This window comes from Telmatherina bonti (assembly GCF_933228915.1).
Source record: "Telmatherina bonti genome assembly, chromosome: 22".
Lineage (NCBI taxonomy): Eukaryota > Metazoa > Chordata > Actinopteri > Atheriniformes > Telmatherinidae > Telmatherina > Telmatherina bonti.
The window spans coordinates 20,734,283-20,758,606 of NC_136631.1; the positions used below are offsets into that span (position 1 = coordinate 20,734,283).

General features: G+C 39.0%; 1 protein-coding gene across 6 annotated transcripts in view; it reads right to left on the reverse strand.

Annotated features, from left to right (window-relative positions):
- qkia (QKI, KH domain containing, RNA binding a) overlaps positions 1–24,324 on the reverse strand; it is a 64,205-nt gene that overhangs the window by 21,879 nt on the left and 18,002 nt on the right. For all 6 annotated transcript variants that reach the window (XM_079262233.1, XM_079262230.1, XM_079262234.1 and 3 more), the window contains exons 2-4: positions 20,046–20,188; positions 10,539–10,655; positions 3,513–3,656 (exon numbers count right to left, since the gene is read on the reverse strand). In XM_079262233.1, the coding sequence (XP_079118359.1) occupies positions 3,513–3,656; positions 10,539–10,655; positions 20,046–20,188 (404 nt within the window). The remainder of the gene's footprint in view (positions 1–3,512; positions 3,657–10,538; positions 10,656–20,045; positions 20,189–24,324) is intronic.

Genomic DNA, 24,324 nt, shown 5'->3' on the forward strand with positions numbered 1-24,324 from the left:
CACTACAGAGTCTACAATTTGATCTGTCTGTAAGCATTTCATTTTGTGTAGGAGGGTTGTTTCTTCAGGAAACATTAAGTTCATATTTTAGGATATTTTAAATTCTCTTTGAAGTTAAATGCATTAGACTTATATACTTCATTAGCAGCTAAATTAGCAACATTTTAACTGCAAATAATTCAAAGCTAGAGGTACATTTGGAAAATTAAAGCAATCATGCTTAGTTTATAAATCTACTATAGGAGGACAGCATAAAGATTAAATAAAATAACTTGACCCAACATTTCCTTATGCTCTCTATGCTGTGTCACACAATTCCATTAAAAAAATAGAGTAACTGAGAATTAGTTGGTATTTCTGTTTTACAATGGAGAAAACTGCTCCCAGTGTTGTTACTGAAATTTTAGCTTTATTTCCAGTTGTGATGCTTCTTCTGTTATTTTCTGTCTGCAGTCAAAGGTCAAACTAACTCCTTTGTGGTAAAAGGTGGAATGTGTTCAGATATGTCATTCTGCACAGAAGCATGTTTGAGGATTACAGCAGCAGCTCTAAAGCCAAATGTCAGCTTTATACGTCATACATCACATGGACATGTGGCTCTTTTTATTGTAGGCAGCCAATATTTAATGTACAGCAGAAGAATCTTAATGTTTGCAGTTCAGGCTTTGTTCGGGATGGGTGACAAGTCAGTAGAATTTCATTAACAATATTAGGAAGTAAACCACATTGGGATCACCTACAGACTGTTTACAGGAGTTTGCTGAAAACTAACATTTGATTGAGATGTTTATTATTTTGGTATACAAGTGTATTTCTGCATCTTTCACATATGGTGGAGGTCTTATGTCAAGCATTTAATGATGCTTGTGAATGAGTCAATCATTTTGTTCTCCAGCCCTTCAAGGTATAGGAAGGAAAAGTGGAATAGGCCATTCAGGATTTATGCATACACCGCTGCTCTCTGAGAGGAGGTTACCTAAAGTGCAGCGAGGCTCTGCTGCTGGCTCGGTTTGAGGGCCTTAACGAAGGACTCAAGGGATGAGCTGAGCTTTTTAGTCAGTGTGAATGTGCATGCACAAGGACGCCTCTTTTTTTTTTTTTTTTTAGTATGTGTATGTGTGTAGGATCAGTAGAATAAATCCACACTTGAAAGAGTAGCTCAATCAGGCTCTCCCACCCATATCTCCCTCTCTGAGTCTGCCTCTCTAACCTCTCCGATGTTTCACAGCTCCCAGTTCATATAAAGTTGAAGAGTTCACAGGACTATAGTGCAAAAGGGCAACACTTGGGTCAAAGATGAATATGTATGTACATCTAAGATCTCCTATTAGTATCACTTTTTGGGCACTCAAATTGAGGCATTTGCTTGAGTAACACAAACTCGTCTTTTTAAAAAGATACTGTGGTATTTCTCAGAGCTTAAAATCATGCATCACCCCACATTAGTGAAAACATATAAGAGCAATATGCAAGAGTTACAGAAAAGTGAAGTTAGCTTAGTGATTTCAAACAGGCTTTAAAACAATGGGTAAGAAAATTAAGATATCATTAAACAAATTTATTCATAATACAAAAATTTCTAATCACACCAAGTATTAGGTTTAGTCAAACCTTCCCAAATCTCTTCAATGTGATTGTTCTCATCATTTTGACTCCTAAATTTCAATTTAAAGCCAGGTTTGCAGAAAACGCAAACTCCTGGATATCACTTCATCCTCCCTCTTTACTCCGCAGCTCGGCCCTCCTCAATGACAAGTAAAACCTCTGCGAGGGAATAAGAACCGTGACCTCATTTTGTTTCCTGTGCAGTTTCATAAAAGCAATTCTATGCTGTCAAATATGAAGAGGATGCCCTTCATTAGAACACTATTTACTTACAAAGTCTACACTTTAATCCAGGCTAGTTTAACACGATAAAGGCATTACTGCTAGAAAATTCAATACCCACTTATAACATGTACGTATGCAGACACACGCAATTACATGGAGGTTCGTGTGCAGATAATTCACCAACCAAACACTGAGCCGTCATTCTCTCATACTGAAATTAATTATCAACTTATACAAATATTTCCAACTCAGCTAATTCAAGGTGACAGAGAGGCAATGGCAGTGATTTCTGAGTGTTAATTTGTCCCTGTTTAAGATCACATGTGCATACAGTAAACAAAAGAAAAAGCCCTGGATCTCAGTCTTTTTCCCTCATCAAAGACAAATATACTTGCATGCATTTCTTAAACTCAAATGCTGCATCAGGCTAGCAACTGCTGTTTTTGTTTTAGCGTCTGGTTGCTCTTACAGTAAGTGATCATATGGTTGTATCGGCTTTAGTTCAACAAAAATAGCTGGCTGATGGCGAGGCACAGATGTTAAAATATCTAAACTATGAAATTCCTGGGTCTTTTTTTTAAAAAAAAGGCAGCAGGATATTTATTTTTTGTTGTTTTTGTACCACTATCCAGAGTTCATGGTGTGTGCCAGCTGAAAGCTACTGTAGGCAATACACAGATATTTGACAAGTACTTTTAGCATCCCAATTAAAAAATCTGAAGCATCCTTTTAAAAGTAAAATGAAAAATGAAAAGGAGACAGACTATCAGTCTCTTAAAAGAGCTTGAAACAGCTTTTCTGTTTTTGTTAAGTACAAGAGCTTCTCTTTAACCCACCCAGTGATTCAGGTAATGAATCACCATAACATCTTTGATGCTCTCGCCAGCGCAAAACGAACAGATATTTCTAGAGAAATAAGGACGCTATTTTTGTGGCAATTAGTTCAGATGAGTTTTAGTGGCATAAAACTGTCACCGAGTTAAAAGGACTTTTGTTATCCACGCTTGTGTGTTAACAGTGATTCATTCTGCATGAACATTCAAAACTGTCGCTTCCGGACATTGCATCATCCAAAGCGTATTGTGTGCACACATACACATAAAATAATGTGCACATGCAAACATTTAGGCTAGTCTAACCTCAAAATACCTAGTCATAAAAAAACGATGTCAAAAGAAATAATAATCAACCAGCATAAAGTCCTGAACAAAGTCATCTAGTGGTAAACCTGGCTTTTCAGCTGCTCTGCCCAGTTGGCAACCGCAGTTAAAAGAAAAATTACAAATCATATGCCAACAAACTACCGTGAGTTATCACCAGTGGCATAGCGTGTTAGGAAATCTGCGCTGAGGGGAAGCGGAGACAAAATCTGGCAGTCACAGGAGGTGTGTGCAGCAAGCTATGTTTTTCCACTCAACTGGAGGTACAGCCAACCTGCTCCCCTCATCTATACATGGAAGTAAACAGGATGCTAACAGTGGGGTGGAGATGGTGTGCCATATGTAGTGCCATTATCCTGTTACAAGTTGGACATGGAAAAGCTTCTCTTGGTACCATTAAATCCCTGCTAAACCATGTCCTTCATATTACTGAGGTTCAAAGATCATTGCAAACATTAGGCCAGAAGCTATTGCCAATACATTTGTACTGTCTTGATAAGTTTGTGTGCAGCAGGTACTCACAGCAGGTACAAGAAGCTTCTTAACCTCTTCCACCGCTCTCTTCATCTTGATCTCAGCTCTGGCCTGGGTATCCTCCACTGTGATTAGGACATGAAGGTCTTCATTTAGGTGTTCCCAGTTTGGCTTCCCTCTATTCTGCTCCTCCTGGACAGAGAAATGGGGCGAGCGAGAAAGAGATGGTGAGTGAATGTGGCAGCGTGGGTGTGCTAGAGCACCAGTGGAGTAACACTGCATATCAGAGAGCTGAGGCAAGAGACAGGCATACACGGAGGACGGCTGTGAAGAGAAGCAGGATGACAGGACCGGCCCTTTAGTCAGCTAGTTAGTTTTAACTTTGAAAGGACACCCTTCTTTAATACATCCCTCGCTTCACAAAGACACAGATGACAGCTAGGCCTGCAGCAATTAATATCAGTGAAAGATGGATGGATGGATGGATGCAGGGATCAGAGCAAAGTGGATCTGGATTTTTTTTTAGGCACATTGATGTAACTAGTAGGAATAGAATTATGACAGAGTTCAAAGTGTTGCATAATTTGTCTCAAGGGAAATGAGCATGTCTCTGATGTGACTGCGTGGACAATATCGCCTGGTCAACAATGGCTCTGTGAAGGAGTTGTTTTCCTTCCTATAAAAAGGAAGCATTGAAGCGTGAAATAGGAAGCTGTTTAAATATTGAAGTTTTAGAAAGGGAAGTTTTGAAAGTTTTTAGTTTTCTCCGTGAAAAGACTGAATGTTTTTTTTTCTAAAAAAAAAAAAAAAAAGAAAAAAAAAGGGAAAAACCACACACTTAAAAATCTTATTTAAAATAACGTCACATTTGCAGATTATTTTATAACAGGCGCCTTAATGTAGCATGACTTCTTTCCTCCATTTTGCACCACAAAATGCAGCAAGCACAATGAAAGTAACCTAACAAGCTTTTGAGTACAAGCACAAAAGACTGAAGCTGACTGTTTGCCATGAGGGGAGGACATGAGGTGTAGGTTATCTGGCATAGATGGCTTTAGATTCTAATGTGGGACACCACATTAAAAACAAAAAACACACGAATTGAAAAAAAAGATAAAAACAAGCAAAAAAGGTTTAATTCAAATAAAGAAAAAAAAAGTTTTTGTGTAGCATTGTAGAGGCTGCTGCTGAAAAAACTGCTGTTTACTGCTAGCAATACAAACTACAACTTCAGATCACTGCTCATTTGAGAGTAGAGGGCTACTTTGAGGGTGTCTAATTACAAACAAAACATTGTGGTGCTCTGCAGGGGTCCCCCTGACATGATTTCAATACACTAAATAAGAACCACAAAGTGAAGGGGAGCCTAGTGTTTGAGCAGAGTGCCACCCACTTGCTTTCTAGTCCATAGAGAACTATTGCCATGGCACTGCTCTTTACAACACAGACACACACACACACAAATAAGTTCAATATTCCACTCTCGTTTTTCCCTTTTCTGCATGTGCGTGGGGGTGATGGTGGGGCTAGTTGCAGTATTGAGGACATTATTTCACCATCACTGTTTGTCTTTTGCCTAATAGAGAAACATGGAGCCAGGATGATGATTCAGCATTTTCTGGAAGGGATAAGAGTGATGAGCCAGTATTTAGAGACAGTTGCTTATTTTAGGTTGACAAGCATTAGTCAATTGTGTGTGTATGTGTGTGGTAATGTGCATGTTAAGTTGATATGCTGAGGCAAACTCTGATTTAGTAAGGATTCTAGTCAAATAAATCTGGGAAAGGTGCACAAAAACACACACATACACACACAGAGTTCGCACCAGCATGACTGCCTGTGAACAAGGTCAGTGTGTGCCCTCTGAAAGAAAGTGACAGCATGACAAACAGGATGAAGACCGGAGGGGGAGGCAGGGTAAAAGAGTGAGAAGAGAGGGGAGGTAAGATGAGAGCTAGCTGGAACGCTGGCAAGGCCTTTAACAAAAAAAAAAAAAAAAAAAAAAAATCCACATTGCCCAGCAAATACCATGGCACATAGCACATACCAGAAGGCAATGGTTTCTGGTAAATTGTACAGCATAAATAAATGGTACAAATACAGTAATACACATAGAAACAACATTTAAGAAAAGGATCAGGGCCATTACTTTTACTGCCCGACTCCCTTTGTCTGTGCTGCACCTGTTTGCCTTCTGAAGTTTACACCCCTTAGCGTAACCCAATAAACTATGAGGCCTCACTTTTCACAATATGTCTGACACTACAAGCAGAGACTACAAAATAATATCTTTCTTACTGGTTATTAAGCCTCTCTATAAGTTAGAGTCCATCCCTTAAGGGCTAAGAAATTTAGCACCATACTAACGTACGTGAAACAAGAGAGCTAATTTCACATGTCAGCATGTGGACTATGTGGTGCTACAACTTTGTCCATGTGATGTTAAACTTTAACTCTAAAAAATTAAACCACTGACTCCACTTCAACTCTGCCTATCCCACTCTATACAGTCCAGTTGCCTTTGAGGCTTAAGGGCTTCTCAGTTAAGGTCAAGGCAACTGAAGCTCAATGCCAGCAGACCAAACAGGTGCAACAGAGCTGCAGGGACACACAAGGACAAGGAAGGACAAAAGAGGGCGGGGACGAATCTGCGCTAGCAGAGATAAATCTGATTAAATGCTTTAAACAATGACAAACTGATTTTCCAGTAAAAACGGGAAAACGTAGACAGCAGTGCAATATCATCAAGACTGGAAATAAACCTGAATTTACAAGTCTACTAGTTTTGATCAGGCCTGACGATTGCATGGGGTTATTTTCATTGAATATAAAAAATAAGCAAAGTAATCTGTAGAATCTGAAAGGCTCACAAGGCCAGAAGGCAATTCTGGACGATTCACTTAAATGTCATGACTTTCAGCTCTGTCAGGAAAAACACACACAGAAACCTAGCTTAACAGAAAGAATTATATAAATAATTTCAACATGCCACACCGCAGTAGGAAAAACACCTCCTCCTATATTTCATCTATGCTCAGAATAACTGCATTTGCCTCTTGTCATCTCAAAGCCTTTTGCACACAACAAGCTCAAATGCACCAACTGTGATGCCTGGACTTCAAGTGCTGTGAAACTACTTTTCAGGCAGCACTGAGTCAAGAAATAGAAAATGAAAAATGTTGGGTTAATGTTTACAACAAATAAGCTCATTATAATGCCAGTGTGGCTAATAAAGTTCAGCACATTGATCGCCAATGTCGTCTATTGGTTCTTAAGCAATGAAATGTGAAAGCTGTTCTGTGACAACAACTATTTGTTGAAGTTGATGGGCGACTCTTTTCTGTCACTGACCATGCTGATACAACAGTTTTTTCCAATATGTGTTGGAACAATCAGTAAAAAAAGAAATCAAAGAAACTCGTTTGATAGTGGAGCTCAAATTGCAACTTTGAAAATCTGTTCAGAGGGTTGCAGAGGGGCCTTAACTGCTATCTGATGGGCTAACTATAATGTCACTGATGCAGAGGACGAAACTGCCTTTGCAAAAGGGAAGGGGGAATCCGTGTTTCACATGAGAAGTGAAAAATGTCACACATCTGTGGTTTAATTGCAGCTGTTCTTTTGCATTCATCATAACCAAAGTGAAAAATAGAAAAAAGAATGCTACGACAACACGACAGCTTGACAGAAATATGAGTCCTGGGGGTCCTTTCTGACTGTCAGCAACAATGATTACTGGAACTACTGTCTGATCTGCCCCATATCAGCAAATATGTCAGAAAAATAGAAAATGCTCAAAATACCTGATCCATAGAAAGAATCTCAGAAACTATCATTTTGTCCTTGTTTGACTGAAAGTTAGGTTAATGTCTCAACATGTGTGCATGGACAAAATTAGCTTATTAGTCAGAAGTACACTAGATTTGACAAGCATCTACAATAATCTATGACAAATGTTGACATGACAACAGGGTTGTGTTTAACAAAATGTGTAAGAATACTCATTACTTTTCATGGTAATTAGCTATGCTAAGCAAGCGTTTTGCAGTTGAAGATATCTGCCATTTACTTTCTCGAATAAACATGATGCTGCTTTATTACTGTATGAGTCTATCATATGTCCACTCAAAAAAAAACAACAAAAAAAAAACACCCTGCATCTCTTCTGCATAGCAGTCAAGCAAATTTCAGTGTGCGTGTGGACACAATCATTGATAGAAAAGTGTAAAGGGGATGTCATTCCTGCAATCAGTCTGAAGAGCTTTAGATTATAAACTATTATTCAGGTGACTATAATCAAACAAAAATTACATTTATATTTGGTAAAGCAAAAGAATTCTGTTGTTACTTTTCTCAGGAAGTAACGGGATGAGGTAATATTACTTTTGAAAGCCACAATCCTGTAATCTAAACAGTCACATTAGTAAAATCAATGGTAGTCAGCACCATGAGTGGTCCAGTAGTGATAAAGACAGAAAATAAAAATGAACATGTTCTCTGTATTTGGTAAAAACAGACAGTGATGATTCTTCCAGAAAGAGTTAAGTAACAGTCAAAACGCTAAATAAAAATATTACAGGCGACAGAAGATGACAGGAAGTGGTAGCAAAAAAAGAGAAAAAAAATAGTCTGGATATGCACAATTATAAGCATCTGTTCTGGTGGTCTTGTCATATTTTCCTTTCTACCTGCTTCTTTCCTCTTTTTCCCCCTACTGGATTTGCCCTCCTTCCCTCACCATTGTTCTTTTTTTCTTTTTCGCTCTCTCCATCTTTCTCTCTGTGCCTGCCTGACTCTCTCCTATTGCGTAGCTCCAGTGAGCCGGCTCCCTGTCGGGCGGTGCGGCCCAAGGGGGAGTAACCAGCTGAATTATTGAGAGCATAAAAATGCTGCCGTTAATGGATCCTGAATAAACACACTGGCTTAGCTGCTGCCGTGGCATCCTCTGCTGCCACAGGGCATCAAGCTGAAAATACCGAGGCTGAGGTTGCAGTGACTGCAAGCTACTTCCGAGGTTTTGTTTGTGGGTGAGCCACAGCCATGACACACATGGTCTATCCAGCTGTTTTCAGGGTCCAGAAAGCTCGCAGACAACTAGGCCTGCTGCCTATTATCTTTTCAATAGCTTACCCACACCTAAATATGAACATCTATATCTGTCTACTTTACATAATATTTTGATGGAGGACAAAAAAAAGTCATGGACCTTTAAATTTATTTCTTAACATCTGGAAGCTTCCAGGACCAGCTTTAATGAGTGTAAACATAGACTACATCAAAACACAATGTAGAAAAATGACTCTTCTTGCCTGCATTTTATTTCAGTGTATTGTGCCTTTTGGTAACTTAGTAATTGTGCAGAGCCTTTGGGAGATCCCACTGCAACACTATGCAGAAAAATGAACCGGCACACATTGTTAAGTTTTAAGATCATGATAGCTTATGATGGTAATCATAGATTTATGTAATGATCTAAGACTAACGCCGAAAGTACATGCATGCTTGTGTGAATTTTGGTTTGTACACGGTTGAGTTGTCACTTTAGTTTATCTACTTATGCATCAAATTACAAAGAAAAGATCATTGCAGGGCACCTTAATTTTCTCAGGCTAAAATAAAAAGCATTTCAAAATAAGAGGAGACATAAATTGTGAAAATATAAATGGAGGAAACACAAAAGATAAAGTGAATGAATAAAAATTTGGAGGTTGGAGACAACCACATACATCCCATCAACAAATAACAGTGTTTTGACTCTTCGACTAGTTTCTTGTATATAACTTGGATAAAGGCTTAATAAACAGTGTGTAAATTTCAACCATTACTATCAGCTCTGCTGAATCATGTCGACAGATTTAAGAGATGACATATCCATTGAAGCATCACAGTGGGAATAGGACACGCAATGAACACAAAGGAACCTATTTAAACATCACGTGACAGCTAGACTCAGCTGTGAAGTTCTGTTGTGATTCTGATCTTCAGTAAATGACCAAGGAAAAAAAAACACTGATCACAGAACTGCTAGATTTTTTCAATGTCCTGATCAAGATTGTTTCATTCAGTGGAATCCCTCTAAAAACCCTTAAAGTTCAGATCTCAGATAACATGTTGACATTAAGAAAACGTGCAAACTATGCTGGATCCTACATTGACTCTGGGTCCTGCTTATGCGCGTCTTGACAAAGTGAAAAAAAAAAGAAGAAAAAAAAGGTTAAACAGTAAAAACAAGCAAATGCAGCCATGATACGCAGCAAGGTTGAGACCCATGGGCAATATATGCACAGATGCTTGAAATTTTCACATTTTCACAAGTGTCAATTTGTTTCACAGTAACTTCAAAGTAGATTATTAAATCTAATCTGACACACTTCAACCCCCCTTGGCTACGCATGGAAGAAGCTACTGCCTCAGCATTTCAAATTGATGTTTTTATTGTGTAATTATCTGTTTTGGTTGAACTGTATATCATTCAAAAATTTAAGATGTAAACTTAATTATACTATGATCACTGGCTGATAGCTATGTTGTACACAACTATGTAACATGATCTGATTACAACTACAATTTAGTCACAGTTGGGATCTATTTTATGAATGTGACTAGTGAGGGTAAAACACAGATTGCCTGTTAAAACTGACCCAGAAAATACAATGTGCAGATAAATAATCTGAAAGTAAAGGCTTCATAAATTTAACACATTGCTATGCACAGAGCATATATTTTTTTATTTAAACACATCAGTAATGTCAGCTCAGAAGTTCCAGAAATAGTGGCTGCCCCTGTCCTTGGGCTTTACTACCGTCTCCTGCACTTTCCACTGCACTGCATTTTGCAAACAGCGCTATCAGATGTCAGAATTCAGCCATCAGGCATCTACTGAGCGGGTGTCTGCCTCATGTTTCCAGAGGCCCAGTGGCAAGATTTTGTGTGACCACCATACCAGAGAATTTCACAGCTGTGTGTGACATTTTCAGACAGATAACAAATTATAGTGGGGTGGGGGGGGTTAGCCTGTACTTATAGATGCACATTTTAACACACGTGAACAAACATTCACAATGATGAGCTTACCTTCTTCTTGTCTCTCATGGAGCTTTTGCCTCGCACCATGATTTTGCATCCCGTCTCTGCTTCCAACTGTTTGGCAGTGAGTCCCCGGGGACCAAGGATTCTCCCCACAAAGTTATACTGGAAACACAAGGGGATCCATTTGTAAGTCAGTGAAATGGGTTACAAAAATTTCACATTCATTTTTTTAGAATTTGATAATACAAACACAAGAAAAGGTTGATTAATATGAGAGTACATTCTCCTTACAGACACAAACACACACACAGAGTCCATTTTAGGAAGAACTTGCCACCAGCTTTTTTAGATACAAAATCTCTGCTACTGTATTGACATTTTCCTCATATACAAGTTGACAGCTGTTAGCAATGTTTTTTTTTCTTTTGTTTTGTTTTTTTCTGTCAAAATCTTCACCTGCATTGTCTTATCAACCCTGAAGAGATGTGGAAAAAAAGGGTCTTCCACTTAAAACTGAAAATATAAAGATAAGGTTATCTGCCTGGATATGACATGAAGGACTGAGGCTTAGAGGTAAATAATGCCATTGAGGAAGCGGTGATTTGTGAGGTGAAAAACTGACTGATACAAGTTCCTTATAAAAACCTCCTTTTATTGCTGAGTGGCTTTGGAGCTTTGTACTATGAAGAAACATTGTACGAGTTATTCCCTTCACACAAAGCTTGTTACCAACAGAGTGTTAAATAATCCACCATCCTTTTCAGCCAAAACAAAAACATTAAGAAGGGCGGAGCACAATGACACATAAGGAGGTAAACAAACAATCTGCATGTCAACGGTGTTTACAGCAGCTAACAGGAGAGTAAAACGGGGGGAAGGGGGGGTCACTACAACTTAAACCTTTTTACTGAAATACAATTTTAAAGCTTTAGATTTAGGAAATCTTACTCATAAATGCAAAATACTTTCAGAATGCAAACGTTCCTCCATTGGGCCCTTAAAATAAGCTGTGACACTACACCATTAAATTCTTAAACAAAGTCACATCTGCTTACGCACTCCATCACACCAACCCCTCTGCAAAATCCAAAAGGCCAACAGGAGTCACATTTAATTACAAATTTAACACAATGTCAGAGTATTTCCCCTGAACAATGTAAACAAACAAGGGAGAGCAATCAAAAACTGCGGGCGATTTTTCCTGTCGCCGTCGGTGGATCGTCGTTGTCGGCCTACATCCATTGCCTGTCTAACAGGAAAGATGCACCCAGCGGTTGAAAGATGTTGGTGTCCCTAAGGATAATGGTAGCATGCAGTGACACTGGCTTTAAGCGTGTTCCTATGTCACAGGGCAACTGTCGGTTTGATTAATTAATCAGGGGAACTAGCAAATGGGCTTTATTTTACCATGCATGCACCGACAGAGGGATCCAAGGACACCTGTCCTCAGCGGCCAGCCACCAAAGGAGTACATGAGTCCGCTTTTGATTCAAAGCTAAACATACACACACCCCCACATATACACACAGCCTCTAGGAACACAGAAGGGAGAGCTGTCTGGCTGCATCACAGTACCGGAGCATACAGGGGTGAACCCCTTGCTCTGAGCTTTACGGTAGAAATCCCACAAAGCACACACACGCACACCCACACCCCAACACACACACACACACACACACCCACCCACACACAGAGACAAATTCTGCACTGTCAAAATAAAACTGCAGCGACAATGCCATGTCTGGGCTTTTATGACACAGCTTACAGTAACCATACTTGGAAAAACTTTTGAAATTATCTGGCAAGCTAAAGGTAGACAAAACTAGATTTAGAAGCTAGTTTCTGAGCGGAAATTACATGTAACAGTTCCTGCTATGCTAACAGGCCAGAAAATCTTCCATTAGTCTAAATCCCATCAGATTTACACATCATGAATATATTAAATACATACCATAGTTGAATTACAAATCAGGTTCAACACATCAAACATAGTGGAGAAGAGTAAAAAATCATATCCATTTTAAAGTCTGAGGTGGGAGCTAGCTCGGAATTCCTAAAATATGAACATTAGGTGACTTTGTTTCCATCCTTCTAATACTTATGACAGTGTAGAACTGGCTGTAGAAAGTGTGAACATAAATGCATATGACTGCACTCAACAGAGCCGTTGCCTGATGGAAGAAAGTAGAGGCATAAAAACAAAAATATTGGCAAGGCGAGGCTCTGCTGCAGAGTAGAGGAAAGGGGACAAACAATGTGTTTTTTTCCCCATATTTAAAGAGACAATATCAGCAAAAATGGGCCAAACCTGCCATCACATTCTCAGTCTTCAAGTTTTACATGATGTACTGGCAAACTCTATGAATGAGTAAGCTAAGGAAAAGAGTTCACTTGTAAATCAGGCTAACACACTGTGTACACACAGAGCAGTGGTATCGGACTTAACACAGAAAAGGACGCTTTCTGTTGCCTGAAAACATCTATTTTAACATAAAACGGATAAATGAATCAGTTTCTGCGCCAAGCATTTTGCTGCAATATGAAAAAAATAACAACACTGAATCATAAAATATCTACATTTTTTAAGTGTAACATCAGTGTAAATACATCTTTATGTTTTAATAGGTGATAACTCACTTTGCTCACTTATTTCCTGCTCGACACTAAAAGTTTTTCCTTTTCTTCATGAATGTTTATATGGTTATAGAAAATGCAACTTCCATTTAAAGATACTGGAAAGTTGAGACACTGGCGAGCTATGAGAGCCTTAAGTCGACCAGAAACTCCACTCTTGAAGCTGGGAACAGTTACTTGGCTCTACCAGCCAAACACTCCATCTACTCTTCACCTGCTGTTGCTCAAGTGTCAAAATGCTACTTTTCATCAACCTCGTTCATGTTATTAAAATAATTACCACATATTCCCTTACTGAAGTCTTAAAACTGAAATATTTGGAAACCAAAATGGTTTTTACTGGATATCCAGGGCTTTACCTCCTACAAGTAACAGGTTCTTCTTATCATCAGGGACCAGGATAAATTTTGAGTTTTGCTAGCTTGAAAAGTTGTAGCAATCTGTTTTTCCATTTGCGTTTTCATTGCACACTGATTCATTTATGCAAGTATAAGTCATGTGCAAACACAAAAAGACACACACATACACAAATACACACAAAGTTGGATTCGAACAAAGCCCCCTTCAGGACAAGGGCTTACACTGACATTAAAGAGCCTTTGTTTAGCCACAGTTATCGCTGCTCCACAGACGGGTTATGCTGTGAGCATCTATGTCTCTGCCCTTGTGTGTGTGTGTGTGTGTGTGTGTGTGTGTGTACGCATGTATTAGAAAGTATGGGGTAAACTCTTGCAGATACATTCACGCAGTACCGACTGTTCTATAAGGTTGTGTGTGAAGCTTTTTCGAGCTTTTTCTATCTTTCCTTTTTTTCTAAACGTGTGTGTCTGTGTGTGTGCAAACAACTGAAAAGTAACAACAGTTCCACCAACAATGCTCACAGAAGCAGAACAATTGTGTCTTTGACGGTGTTTGTTTGTGGTGGATAGACAGGAAATGAGATCATGCTGAGGACTCTGGCTGTGTGCGCTGAAAGCTTATCGAGGAGCAAGGAGGAGAATACCAATCGCATATTAGCCAGTTGGTCATATGGAAACAAGAGCTAGCTCATTCTGTGCAATGTCTCAAAGTAAGGCTGATTTCATCAGGAAGCACCATCTCTCCCACCTGTTATGGGATAATGATACCAATTACTATTTACAGTAAAACTTCATTATAATGACACATTCTATCTAAAGTAACAGTATTTCAAGTTTTACAACTAAACTTAACACTCAGCTTACTAGCTTGAATACCTCCAGATTTTTTGTCCACACGCCCTCCTTTGTGAAGTTTTTCAAGGCCTCTGGAAATCAAGTGGGCTTCCTCTTCCTCTTTGACTTAGTTAAATGGCAGGATCTTGCCTTTCCTCTTACGCTTATCTGCCATCCCCCATAGTGCGATTGTCTTTCCCAGCAAATCAATCTTTCTTTGACTGAATACATCCTCTCTAGCCATCAGCTGGCTGCCTCTCTTTAATCCCTCATTCATTTTATAACCAAGATGTTGCATTATCCAATTAATTGAACAAATTTACCATCAGTTTGTTCGCTGCTTCCCACAGCCAGGCCACAATTCTGCTCCATACAGACAAAACCAACTGCATGTAAAGAAAATTAGTTTTATCATTTCTGACCTCTACAAGAGAACAATTACACAGGTCTAGTGTGATGAAGGAGTAAAAATTGAGACCAAGATTTAATGTTTATCTGGAGGAAATAATAGTGAAAGTGAAAGAAAGAGTGAGGATGATGTGACAGTATGCATGGAAAGACTGGTGTTGCCTGTAAGTTTGGAGGATAGCAAATCAGGTATGGGGGAGAAAAAAAGTCAACCTTCAGACAAATTAGCATTAGGAAGAGAAGAAAATGCATTGAAACATGCCCAATAATATTCAATATTATTTCCAATAATGAAGTAAAGTTGCAGTTGAATCAGCTCATTAGCCATTGTCAATTACACTCCTGCGTCATCAGTTTTTGCTCATTCATCATCATACTGACAAGAAGGTAACCAGAAAAAAGCCAATCATGGCCACATCTTTTCAGCACACCCAGTAAAACCTGACTGTTCTTTAGCGTCACCCTCATTTCAGAACCTCTGTAACAGCTCTAGCATCAGGGACCTTGCTGCTGAACTGTTTCTTATACAGCTTAGATCCCAAGTGGAGAAGTGTTTGTTTGGCAACTCCTAAACCATTGATTCATCAAGTTATTGTCACTACGCACAGTCAGCATGTTCAATCCCCATCCTCCTGTCTGCTGTCCTGAGGTGAGGTATGCAGCGGTACATTGTAAGAACTGGTAATGACTTAAAAGGGTCAGAAGGATATCACAAGCTGGCATGATAAGTGATGACACCCTCATGGGAACAATCTGATGACTTTCCCTGCTGGACAATTTTGCTGCAGTGAGACAGAGAGGGCCAGAACATTCAGTCTGAGCAAACAAAGATTCTCCTTTAATTCTGAAAACTCTTGTCTTTTAATGAAGCACTGTGGGTCAATGATTGAAAGTTTTCTCCTGTCTCTAATCATCAGCTTAGTAAGATTACATGTATATGTGCACACATGCATCACACATTTGGGTTTAAATTGTTCAACACTGGATTAAACACTGGCTTTTATCAATTTCTGTTTCTGTTCACTTTATTTCCTATTCAATTATTTATTTAAAAAATTCTTTAAAAAAGTTTTATCTATTGAAAGTTTAATATTTATTACACAAGCTAAAGAGGCTGAGACTTTCTTTAAGCTGTTACAGACTAATTTATAATGACAGACACTTGCTTCCTCCCTGCAATAACAAAGCTCAACACATCAGCACAACATTTTCTCTGGAGCACACAAATCACATGTACTCCACCATTTGACAAAAAATTCAGGTAAATAATGAAAAAATATATATAATATTGATAAAATGTAGACTTGCAAGAGGATCAAACATCCATTTCCTTGAGGCTCTTTACTTTGTAGACTACATTGGGTATGCAGTGGGGGTGAATAGAGGGTAGTGAGCTCAAAAGGACTCCATCAGTGAAGTAAACAACCTAAAGTGCCTGAATAACTGTCTAAACGTGGAACAACACATGCTACTGAAATCACCAACAGCCTCATATGCTGCTCATTTACAGTTTGATCTACGAGGGATCATTTGCTTCTTCATGGTGTCGGAGATGGTGGGAATAGATCCTGTTTACCAGTTGCACAACAGCTTACGTCTAACTGGGGTTCTTGTTTCACAGAGTCAGCAACATTAAGGTAGCTTCCGTGTACATGTTTGTGTTTTCAGTTCAAAGCCTTTTGCAGCAAAAGTGTTGAAAAAGTCACCTGCCCACAATCCACCTGGGAATTTAAACGTTAGCAAATACAAATACGCTGGGGATAAAGTGGAAACAGAGGCACAGTTAAGACATGTCACACATGCTATCGGACGCCTGAAGGTCAACAGAAATGACACGCTGAGCTGTCAGTCAGCTGTCTGTCTCTGTGTATGTGTGTGCATGTGTGTGCTTGGAGAAAAATGGAGCAACAGATAGCATTTAATTGAAGGTGGAAGTTATCAGATAGCCTGCAATTCAGCTGTCAGTCAAGATGCAGTTACCACGGTAACGCGTCAGTGTTTTGCACCGCTGACGACATCAGGAAATAGTTGGTTAGGGAATAGGAGAGAGACACAAAGAGAAAGTGAATGATAAAGATGCGGCCATATTCACATTTGCAGACTGATTGAGGGCCAGAGGAAGGCTGCACGTGAAAGATTTAGAGTAGATGTGAGGTGGCAAGGCAAGTTATTACAGCAGAATAGCAACATACAGCACCAGATCTATGTACCAGGACAATCTAATTATCTATTGGTGAAACCTGGACGGGAGAAATGCAGCCCGCCTGAAAAGAGAAAGCCCCTGAGTGTGTGTTTGTGTAAACTCAATATATCACAAGTAAAGTTCAAAGTCAAGTCCTTACATTTAAATTCAAATTGAGAAAGAAAGAGGATAAGTTTCTTAAGAAGAAAAAATGGCTTGGAAGCTGCTAAATTTTTCAGTGCAAGTGAAGATACATGCAGATCAAACCAAAATATTTGGAAAATCTTGCCCTATTTTCTTAGGACTGTGTAGGAAAGGTGTGTACATCCACACACTTAACATTTGACAAATGTTACGTTTGTTCTTGAAAAGTGCATTTAAAAGTGGAAATGCATTTGTTTTAGTCTGTCAATTAAATAAATAAAATAAAAATAAAAAATTCATTCCTTCTCTGCCAACCATGCAAGCTTGAATTGTAAAGGGCAAAAAAAGGAAGCAGTAAATAAATAAATATATCATCTATTTGTTTTAACACTGCATTGTGCAATGGCACATTTAAGTTTCTCAAAGACTGATTTTGGCTTTTGCAGTGTGTTTTAATTTGCACTAATTTAGCTGATTTTGCACACAAACCTAGTTTCAGAGGAGAAGACTTGGTGTTGCAGCTGATTTTTCTTAGTACCTTTTATCTGGCATTTAAAGCTTCCCCTGCTGAATTAACACACTTAGTGAAATGCTAATGAATAAGTATACTAAAATAAGAATAAAATAAGAAGTTCACTTGAAATGTGTGCTGTTTTTTTGTGTCATTTTTATGTGCCTACCACTGCGCTTGTGTTTTACAGCTAAGGTCATCTAGGAGACATCTTGGCCACCAGAGGGAAACTTAATTAATTTAGTAGCTTTCTCAACAGCTCATAAACACAACGCGAAGTTACAGCTCTACTGTGCACAAAACCGCACAGCGCAGCAAGCAAAGGGAACACAAAGGTCATCTGAGGATGCCACACTTCACAAGCTGGGTGTCTGCTAATAAGAATGTCATTCTAGTGGTGTCTATACAGTCAGGGACTGCATACACTGTTTCACACACTATTACTGACCCTTCTTCATTTTTCTAAAAAGATTGTGGGCTAATTTGCAGGTAGAGCACAAATCCACCCACAAACAGACACAGATACACACTAGCTCCACACAGTCATTTCAGCAGTAAGGCCCTACATGTTTACCATACAATGTTTTCTTTCATGTCAGCAACATGCTTTTGGTATCAAATAGGCTCTTCAAGGTAACTAGATATCAAGTAACTAAACAGCCAATTAGCCAGCATTATTCTCAGATTGTGTGTATTTTTACCTGCAAAGTAATTGCAAATTATGCAAGTATTGTTATTTTATGTTACAAAATTAATATGTAGGAATTTATCCAAAACAAGCACTGTGTCAACATACAAATAGATTAGAGTTGGACTGATGCCAGCACCGGAAATACTCGCCAAGCCGATGAAGGGAATCGGGATCGACGAGGATTTCTATCTAAACACCATCCGATACCACAGAAACTGAAACAATATGCTATTTTTTCCCCTGCCAAAGCCTTCACATACAGACACATAAAGTTACGCAATCTTGCGTAGTGATTATTTTGAGATGGTGGGCAAAGACGCAGCTGCACGTGAATCACTGTTGTGCTATCATTTAGCATTAGCATTTTTTTTTTATAACATCAAAGTATGTTTTACTTAAATACAGCATGTCACTTAAACGTTAATACATCGGCATGAATGAGCTCGTCATCGAGGAATAGAAACGTGAGTTTGTGACTGTGATTTAAAACACTAGTCGTGGGTTACAATGTATAATTTTTTGTGGGAAAAACAAGGTGTGTCTCCCAGACACATCAGCAGTAAGTTTGTTGCATCCTTTAAAATTTTTGTGTCAGGGACAAAGGATTCGAACCTAGCAACATCGCTATCTGAAGGTCAGTCTCAGCTAAGCTGCTTCTAGCCAGTCTATGCTGTCTTTTATCATTTCTGTCATGTATAAAATGCAATCCATGCCTGGCTGGGCCTTTTCCTGCTCTACTGTGTCTCTTATCCTTCGTCACCTCCCTCCATTCATGTTCTCACTACAAACTGCTGGGATTATGAAGAAAAACATTGCTCTTCAAGACATGGCACAATCATTCATGTGTATGTCAAAGAAGAGGAAAGGAATCTAGCTGAAAGGTCCGAGACTCACACGTACATTACAAGATTTTACACATAGTAGACACATACACACTTGTCATTCTGCAGACAAGCCTTGCATTAACTTTTCTCCTCCACTTTGTGACCACAATGATGTCTCCACAGGTTGTATTCCTTCACAGCAGTGTATGGTCGCAGTTAAAGTGCATTTATCCTCTGTCTGACAAAACTCATCTACACCAGTGCACTGACTACAGCAAATGGAAAGTGCAAGAAAACTGAATATTTACAAAACTGCTTTACAGCTAAGTTGGAGCATAAACACCCCAGCATGCAGTGTTTTTCAGGTTCAAGTTAAACTACAATATGACACAGTTTTAGCTGTAGTATATTAAAAAACTTGGTGTACATGTTGAGTCAAGTAGCTACAGCCAAACTATTAAATACTGTGTTTTTGTTTTTTTTTATCACAACTGTAAGTAAAAAGATAAGTAAAACAATAGAAAGACAAGGAGTCAGAACTAAGAGTGGATCATATGAGAAAAGCATAGAAAATATGTGAAGTAAAACTACTTATATTGTCTGTTGTAACAGACGGTTGGACTACCCACAACTGTTATTCCAGTGATGGGAGATGACACATGACAAAGACACATGGCCTAAGGTAAGAAGTGAAGTTGTTTCACAGTCTATGTGTGTTTACTTGTGCTTAAGAAAGTCAACACAAAAACTTTTTTCCTTTTTCTGTTGGGAAATTTTGTATCTTTTTTAAGACACTGTCTTTTTGTTCTGTTCCAGTATTTCCTCCTTAAACACTGTATCTACTAGCTGCATGTTGATTGCGTGTGGTTGTGTTGTACAACAAGCCTCTTTTTCCAAGACAAACTCCTCCCAAGAGAGAGAAAAAGTTATATTTGACTGTAATGGTTGTACAATCATGTACTTACATCTGGGTACTCTTTGACAGGCACAAACAGTTTTTCCTGCAGATGAACGATGGGTCCAATAGGTTCAGGCAGCTCCAGTGGGTGTCTGTCCACAAGGCCATTCACTGTGTCACTGTACATGTCTTTACGTACTCTGTTGATCTCTGAAACACAAATAAATTGGGAATTTGTGGTTGATGGTGAAACAACATAGACATATTTTTGTACTTATAGTAAATAAATCTCTGTCATTGATTTGAATTGATGTAAAAGAGGCTTACAATTGCTTGAAATAAACAGTACTTATTTAAGTCTGGTTACTGCATTCAGTTGTACATGTTCGACAGATATAAAATTAAGTAACTTAGTCTTTTGGGAAAACAAACATTGCAGCCTGCAAGAGTAAAAATAGGTTAACACTTCTGTACATAGACACTGCAGATTAAAAGGTAAAAAAGTTGAAATGCCATTTATGGGTTAAGTCCACCATCTTTTTCTTCCCTCTGTCCTCAATGGCTCTTCTCTGGCACAGTTACCTGTGTGAGCCACTGATTATAAGACCAGACACAGAATTGCTCAGGCTTAGGTCTACGTGGCAATTGGATCCGATTCTTGTGTCAGATAAAACTAATGGACCTTTCTTACTTGCACACAAACAGCCAACAGAGACCCCGTCTCTCTCTCTCTCTCTCTCTCTCTCTCTCTCTCTCTCACACACACACACACACACACATTCACTTCTAAATCATACATACCCAATTTTTACAGCTTATGAAGCATTTAAGAATTCAGACATCAGAGAAATGCTGTGCAGTTGAGGACAGAGGGAAAGCTGACATCTGTACAACAAACATGCAATATGTGTGAATGTGCCACAGAAGTATTACTGTTAAATACTAATATTATTTAACCAAAGAGGGCAGAGAAATGTTAAAGACTTTGCATATACAAGATCAAGTTAAAAAAAACAAAAAAAACCACCCAGAACTACAAGATGTGGCTGGTAAAGCCATGAAGAAGGATGTGTGTTCATGTATGGTGGAGAGGGGGCAGGTATTAGGCTCCATTTCCAAAGTTCCTGCAATTTGTCCTCTGTAGGAAGCACTAAATTAAACTGAAGCTAAGTATAGACACTCTCAGTAAAGCACAGATGACCTACACGACAATGCAAACTGGAAGGCCGGTCAAACTCCCATAACAAGATTTTTTTTAACTTAGCTTGTAAACACCAAATAGCAGCGAAACATCAAGTTTACTGAACTCATAAGTTTCACTCGGAAATGAATTAGCTAGAACCTTGTTAAACAGAAAAAATGTGTCATCGCTGGGCAACCTGACAAACGGATAAGCTTCTTTTTGGCAAGGTCACAAGACAAACATCTGCCTGACAGCTGTATGAGTAACACCTGCTGAAAAGCACTGGGCTGAGTCCCCTGACTAGTTTGCATAGTTCCAAGGGCGACTCTTTCCCAAACCACATGACCTCTGTGCTCTGTGGTCAGATACTGCAAGCACTCCCAAAAGATGAATTCATCCTTCTTGTATCCAACTCAGACCAGATTACATTAGTCTGAACTGATACAGCAGCCAGTCCACATGTTGGCTTTGACTGGATGAGCTTGACAATGACAAATGGTACAGAAAGCAGACGAGGAAACTCTGAACACAGGAAATAAATACAATGTGAGAAAAAGCAGCAGCCAGTTTTCCTCTGATATTTTTCACATTAAGTATAAACCTTCAATAGTACAACTTGATTTGTTCTACAACTGTAACTGTAAGGAAATTACTTCATGGATTACTTGATGGGTATCCTCAATTCATCACATGTACATCCTATATCCAGTACTACACATTATTTGTAGTTTGTAAACCAACATTTATAGGTCTACAAATGCTTCTTAAAATAGTGCTTAATTGTTAAAAACGTCTTTAAAAGCCATCAAGAACAGGTAGAAAAGTGTTAATACTCCACCATTTGGATTTTTAGTTCTCTGGAAAGATCAGAGCAAAAGTAAATAAAATATTTATTGTCTTCTAGGCTCAATACATTTAAGAGCATTTGTCCTTCAGATGACAAGACAAAATGAGGTATTCACATTGGACAATGCAACCCAGCAAGCAGCAGCAGCAATCCCTCCTCCCTCTAATTTCTATTTCCTTTTGCTGAAATGCCACATTAACATAAGGGGGCTGAGCTGGGCCATCAATGGAGACGTGCGACATTTGACAACCTCTAATTTCTGCGCAGCAACTCTTTTTCTGAAGTGTCGCATTCACCTAAAAATTACCCCTTGCCTTACACAGCCAACAAAATCATTTATCTATCTGTCCACCCCAACAGAACACACGAGAAAGGGTGCATATGATTGGGGGTGGGAAGGTGTCACTATCACAGAAAAGACAAACAAAGAAGGAGAGATAGAAAAAAAAAAAGAAAGAATCGTCTGGAGTGAGGGGAGGACAGGAATCAGAAGACAACTTTTACTGGTTAAAAATAGAAAGAAGAATAATGAAAAACTACTCCTGTTCAGTCATCGCCAAGCTCAGCATCAGTGTGTCATCTGCAAACTGATTCACCAAACCACAGACAATACTGCTGGTCCACCTGTGGAGGGAAGGTCCTCATACCAACACAGAAACGCATGATAAAAATTCTCTTTTAAATCTCCTAAGCCATTTAATCAGACATTTTTTTAAGGAGAGATGAAGGGGAAATAACTTTTAGAGTGGATAGAGGACATCAGGTGAGGTTGGTCTGATGAGGGAGTGACAGACGAAAGAGGAAGAATTATAACCAGAGTGCTGAGCAAGCACAGTGCAGACACATTCCTCTTGACTCATGCTGCTCTTTTCTGCCTCAATCCAAGTTAAAATATATCTTATTTTATCCTTCTCCTTTTTGTTTCTCTCCACTGCTGCTCGTTCTTGTCAAGTCGGCAGTGGAAAAGAAAATGTTGCCGGCTGTGTAATATTTCTTTTCCACTGCATATCTATCTGCCCTTTGTCAAGTAAAGAAATAATTTCTCCTCATCTTCTCTGTGATCTTGGCCATGAGGAGAGATGAGCACCCGAAAGGAAGGATGAAAATGACAGGCAGGGGTTTCTTAGATCTGATGGGTGGATATAATGTGCAAAACTTTGAAAAACTTGCTTCAAAAAGGGAAGATCCTGATTTAACGTCAGCTCAATGGCATATAGAAGTGTAAGCGAGGAGGTAATTAAAAAGTAGAAATAAATAAAAACGGTGTATGGTAAAAATAAAAAGAATGGACAGGTACAGGAAGAAATCCTGCAATCAGGTTAAAGACAGGTGAGCATCATTCAGAGAGTTGCTCTCTAAAATAATGAGAGCAGGTCTATTAAGAGGCCAGAAATAGACATGCTCCCTAACTGCTTTGTCCTCGCAACATGGCTCACAGCGAAACGTCCTCTGACCATGCAGAGCAGCTCTGGCCATGGGTGAGGTGGCGAACGAGAGAACAATGGGGAAGGAGAGAAACAAAGCATTATGACTGGGAAATCAGTGTGATCGGCTTTGCCAGAGGAAAGCTGCTTTGGATGCCTTGTGATGCCCGGTATTAAGCTGATAATATCTGGCACCTGAAACAGATTGAGTCTAACACCAATTAATCTTAAAGCCAAACTGATCAAATGTTCAACTCTGTAGTCTGAATGACTTTATTTTTAGAGCGATTTAAAGTGATTTCAGATCAAAAATCTGTTTTTAATGTTCCATCTTTTTCTGCTTGCACCTGTATGTACACCCGGTTTCCAATCACTGCCAAGCATTGGCACAAGATTAGTTAAATATAACGATAATGTTGTGCTGTTCAAACAGTTACAGCAATCACAAATGCATCTAAAGGTGCCATTACTGAGTGAAACAAGGCTGAGGAAAAGGACAAGCTTTTCCACTTTAAATCTGTGCACTTAAGCAACTGCAAAGCCTGGCTACTCATTGCAGGTGAAAGGATTTTGCCATTTAATGCATTCCTGCCTTTTATTCATATCACAGGCAGCTTTACTCAAGATGACGCTCCATCTTTAACAGTTAAAGAGTTTAGCAGGCCAAGCATATAAAGGACAGGCTGCTCTTTAGCCGCAGAGACCGGGTGTACGGTGTCCATTGGTGGAGGTGACTCAAAAATGAAACTGAAGACATTTCCGAGTCTTATTATCAACTTGCAGCTTTTGCGTCATTGTGTCCTCCATCTTAATGACAGAAAAAGTTTCCTCATGATTTCATTTCACTTTAACTTCCCAATCTTTGATTTAAAAGTAGGTTTCAGCTGTATAC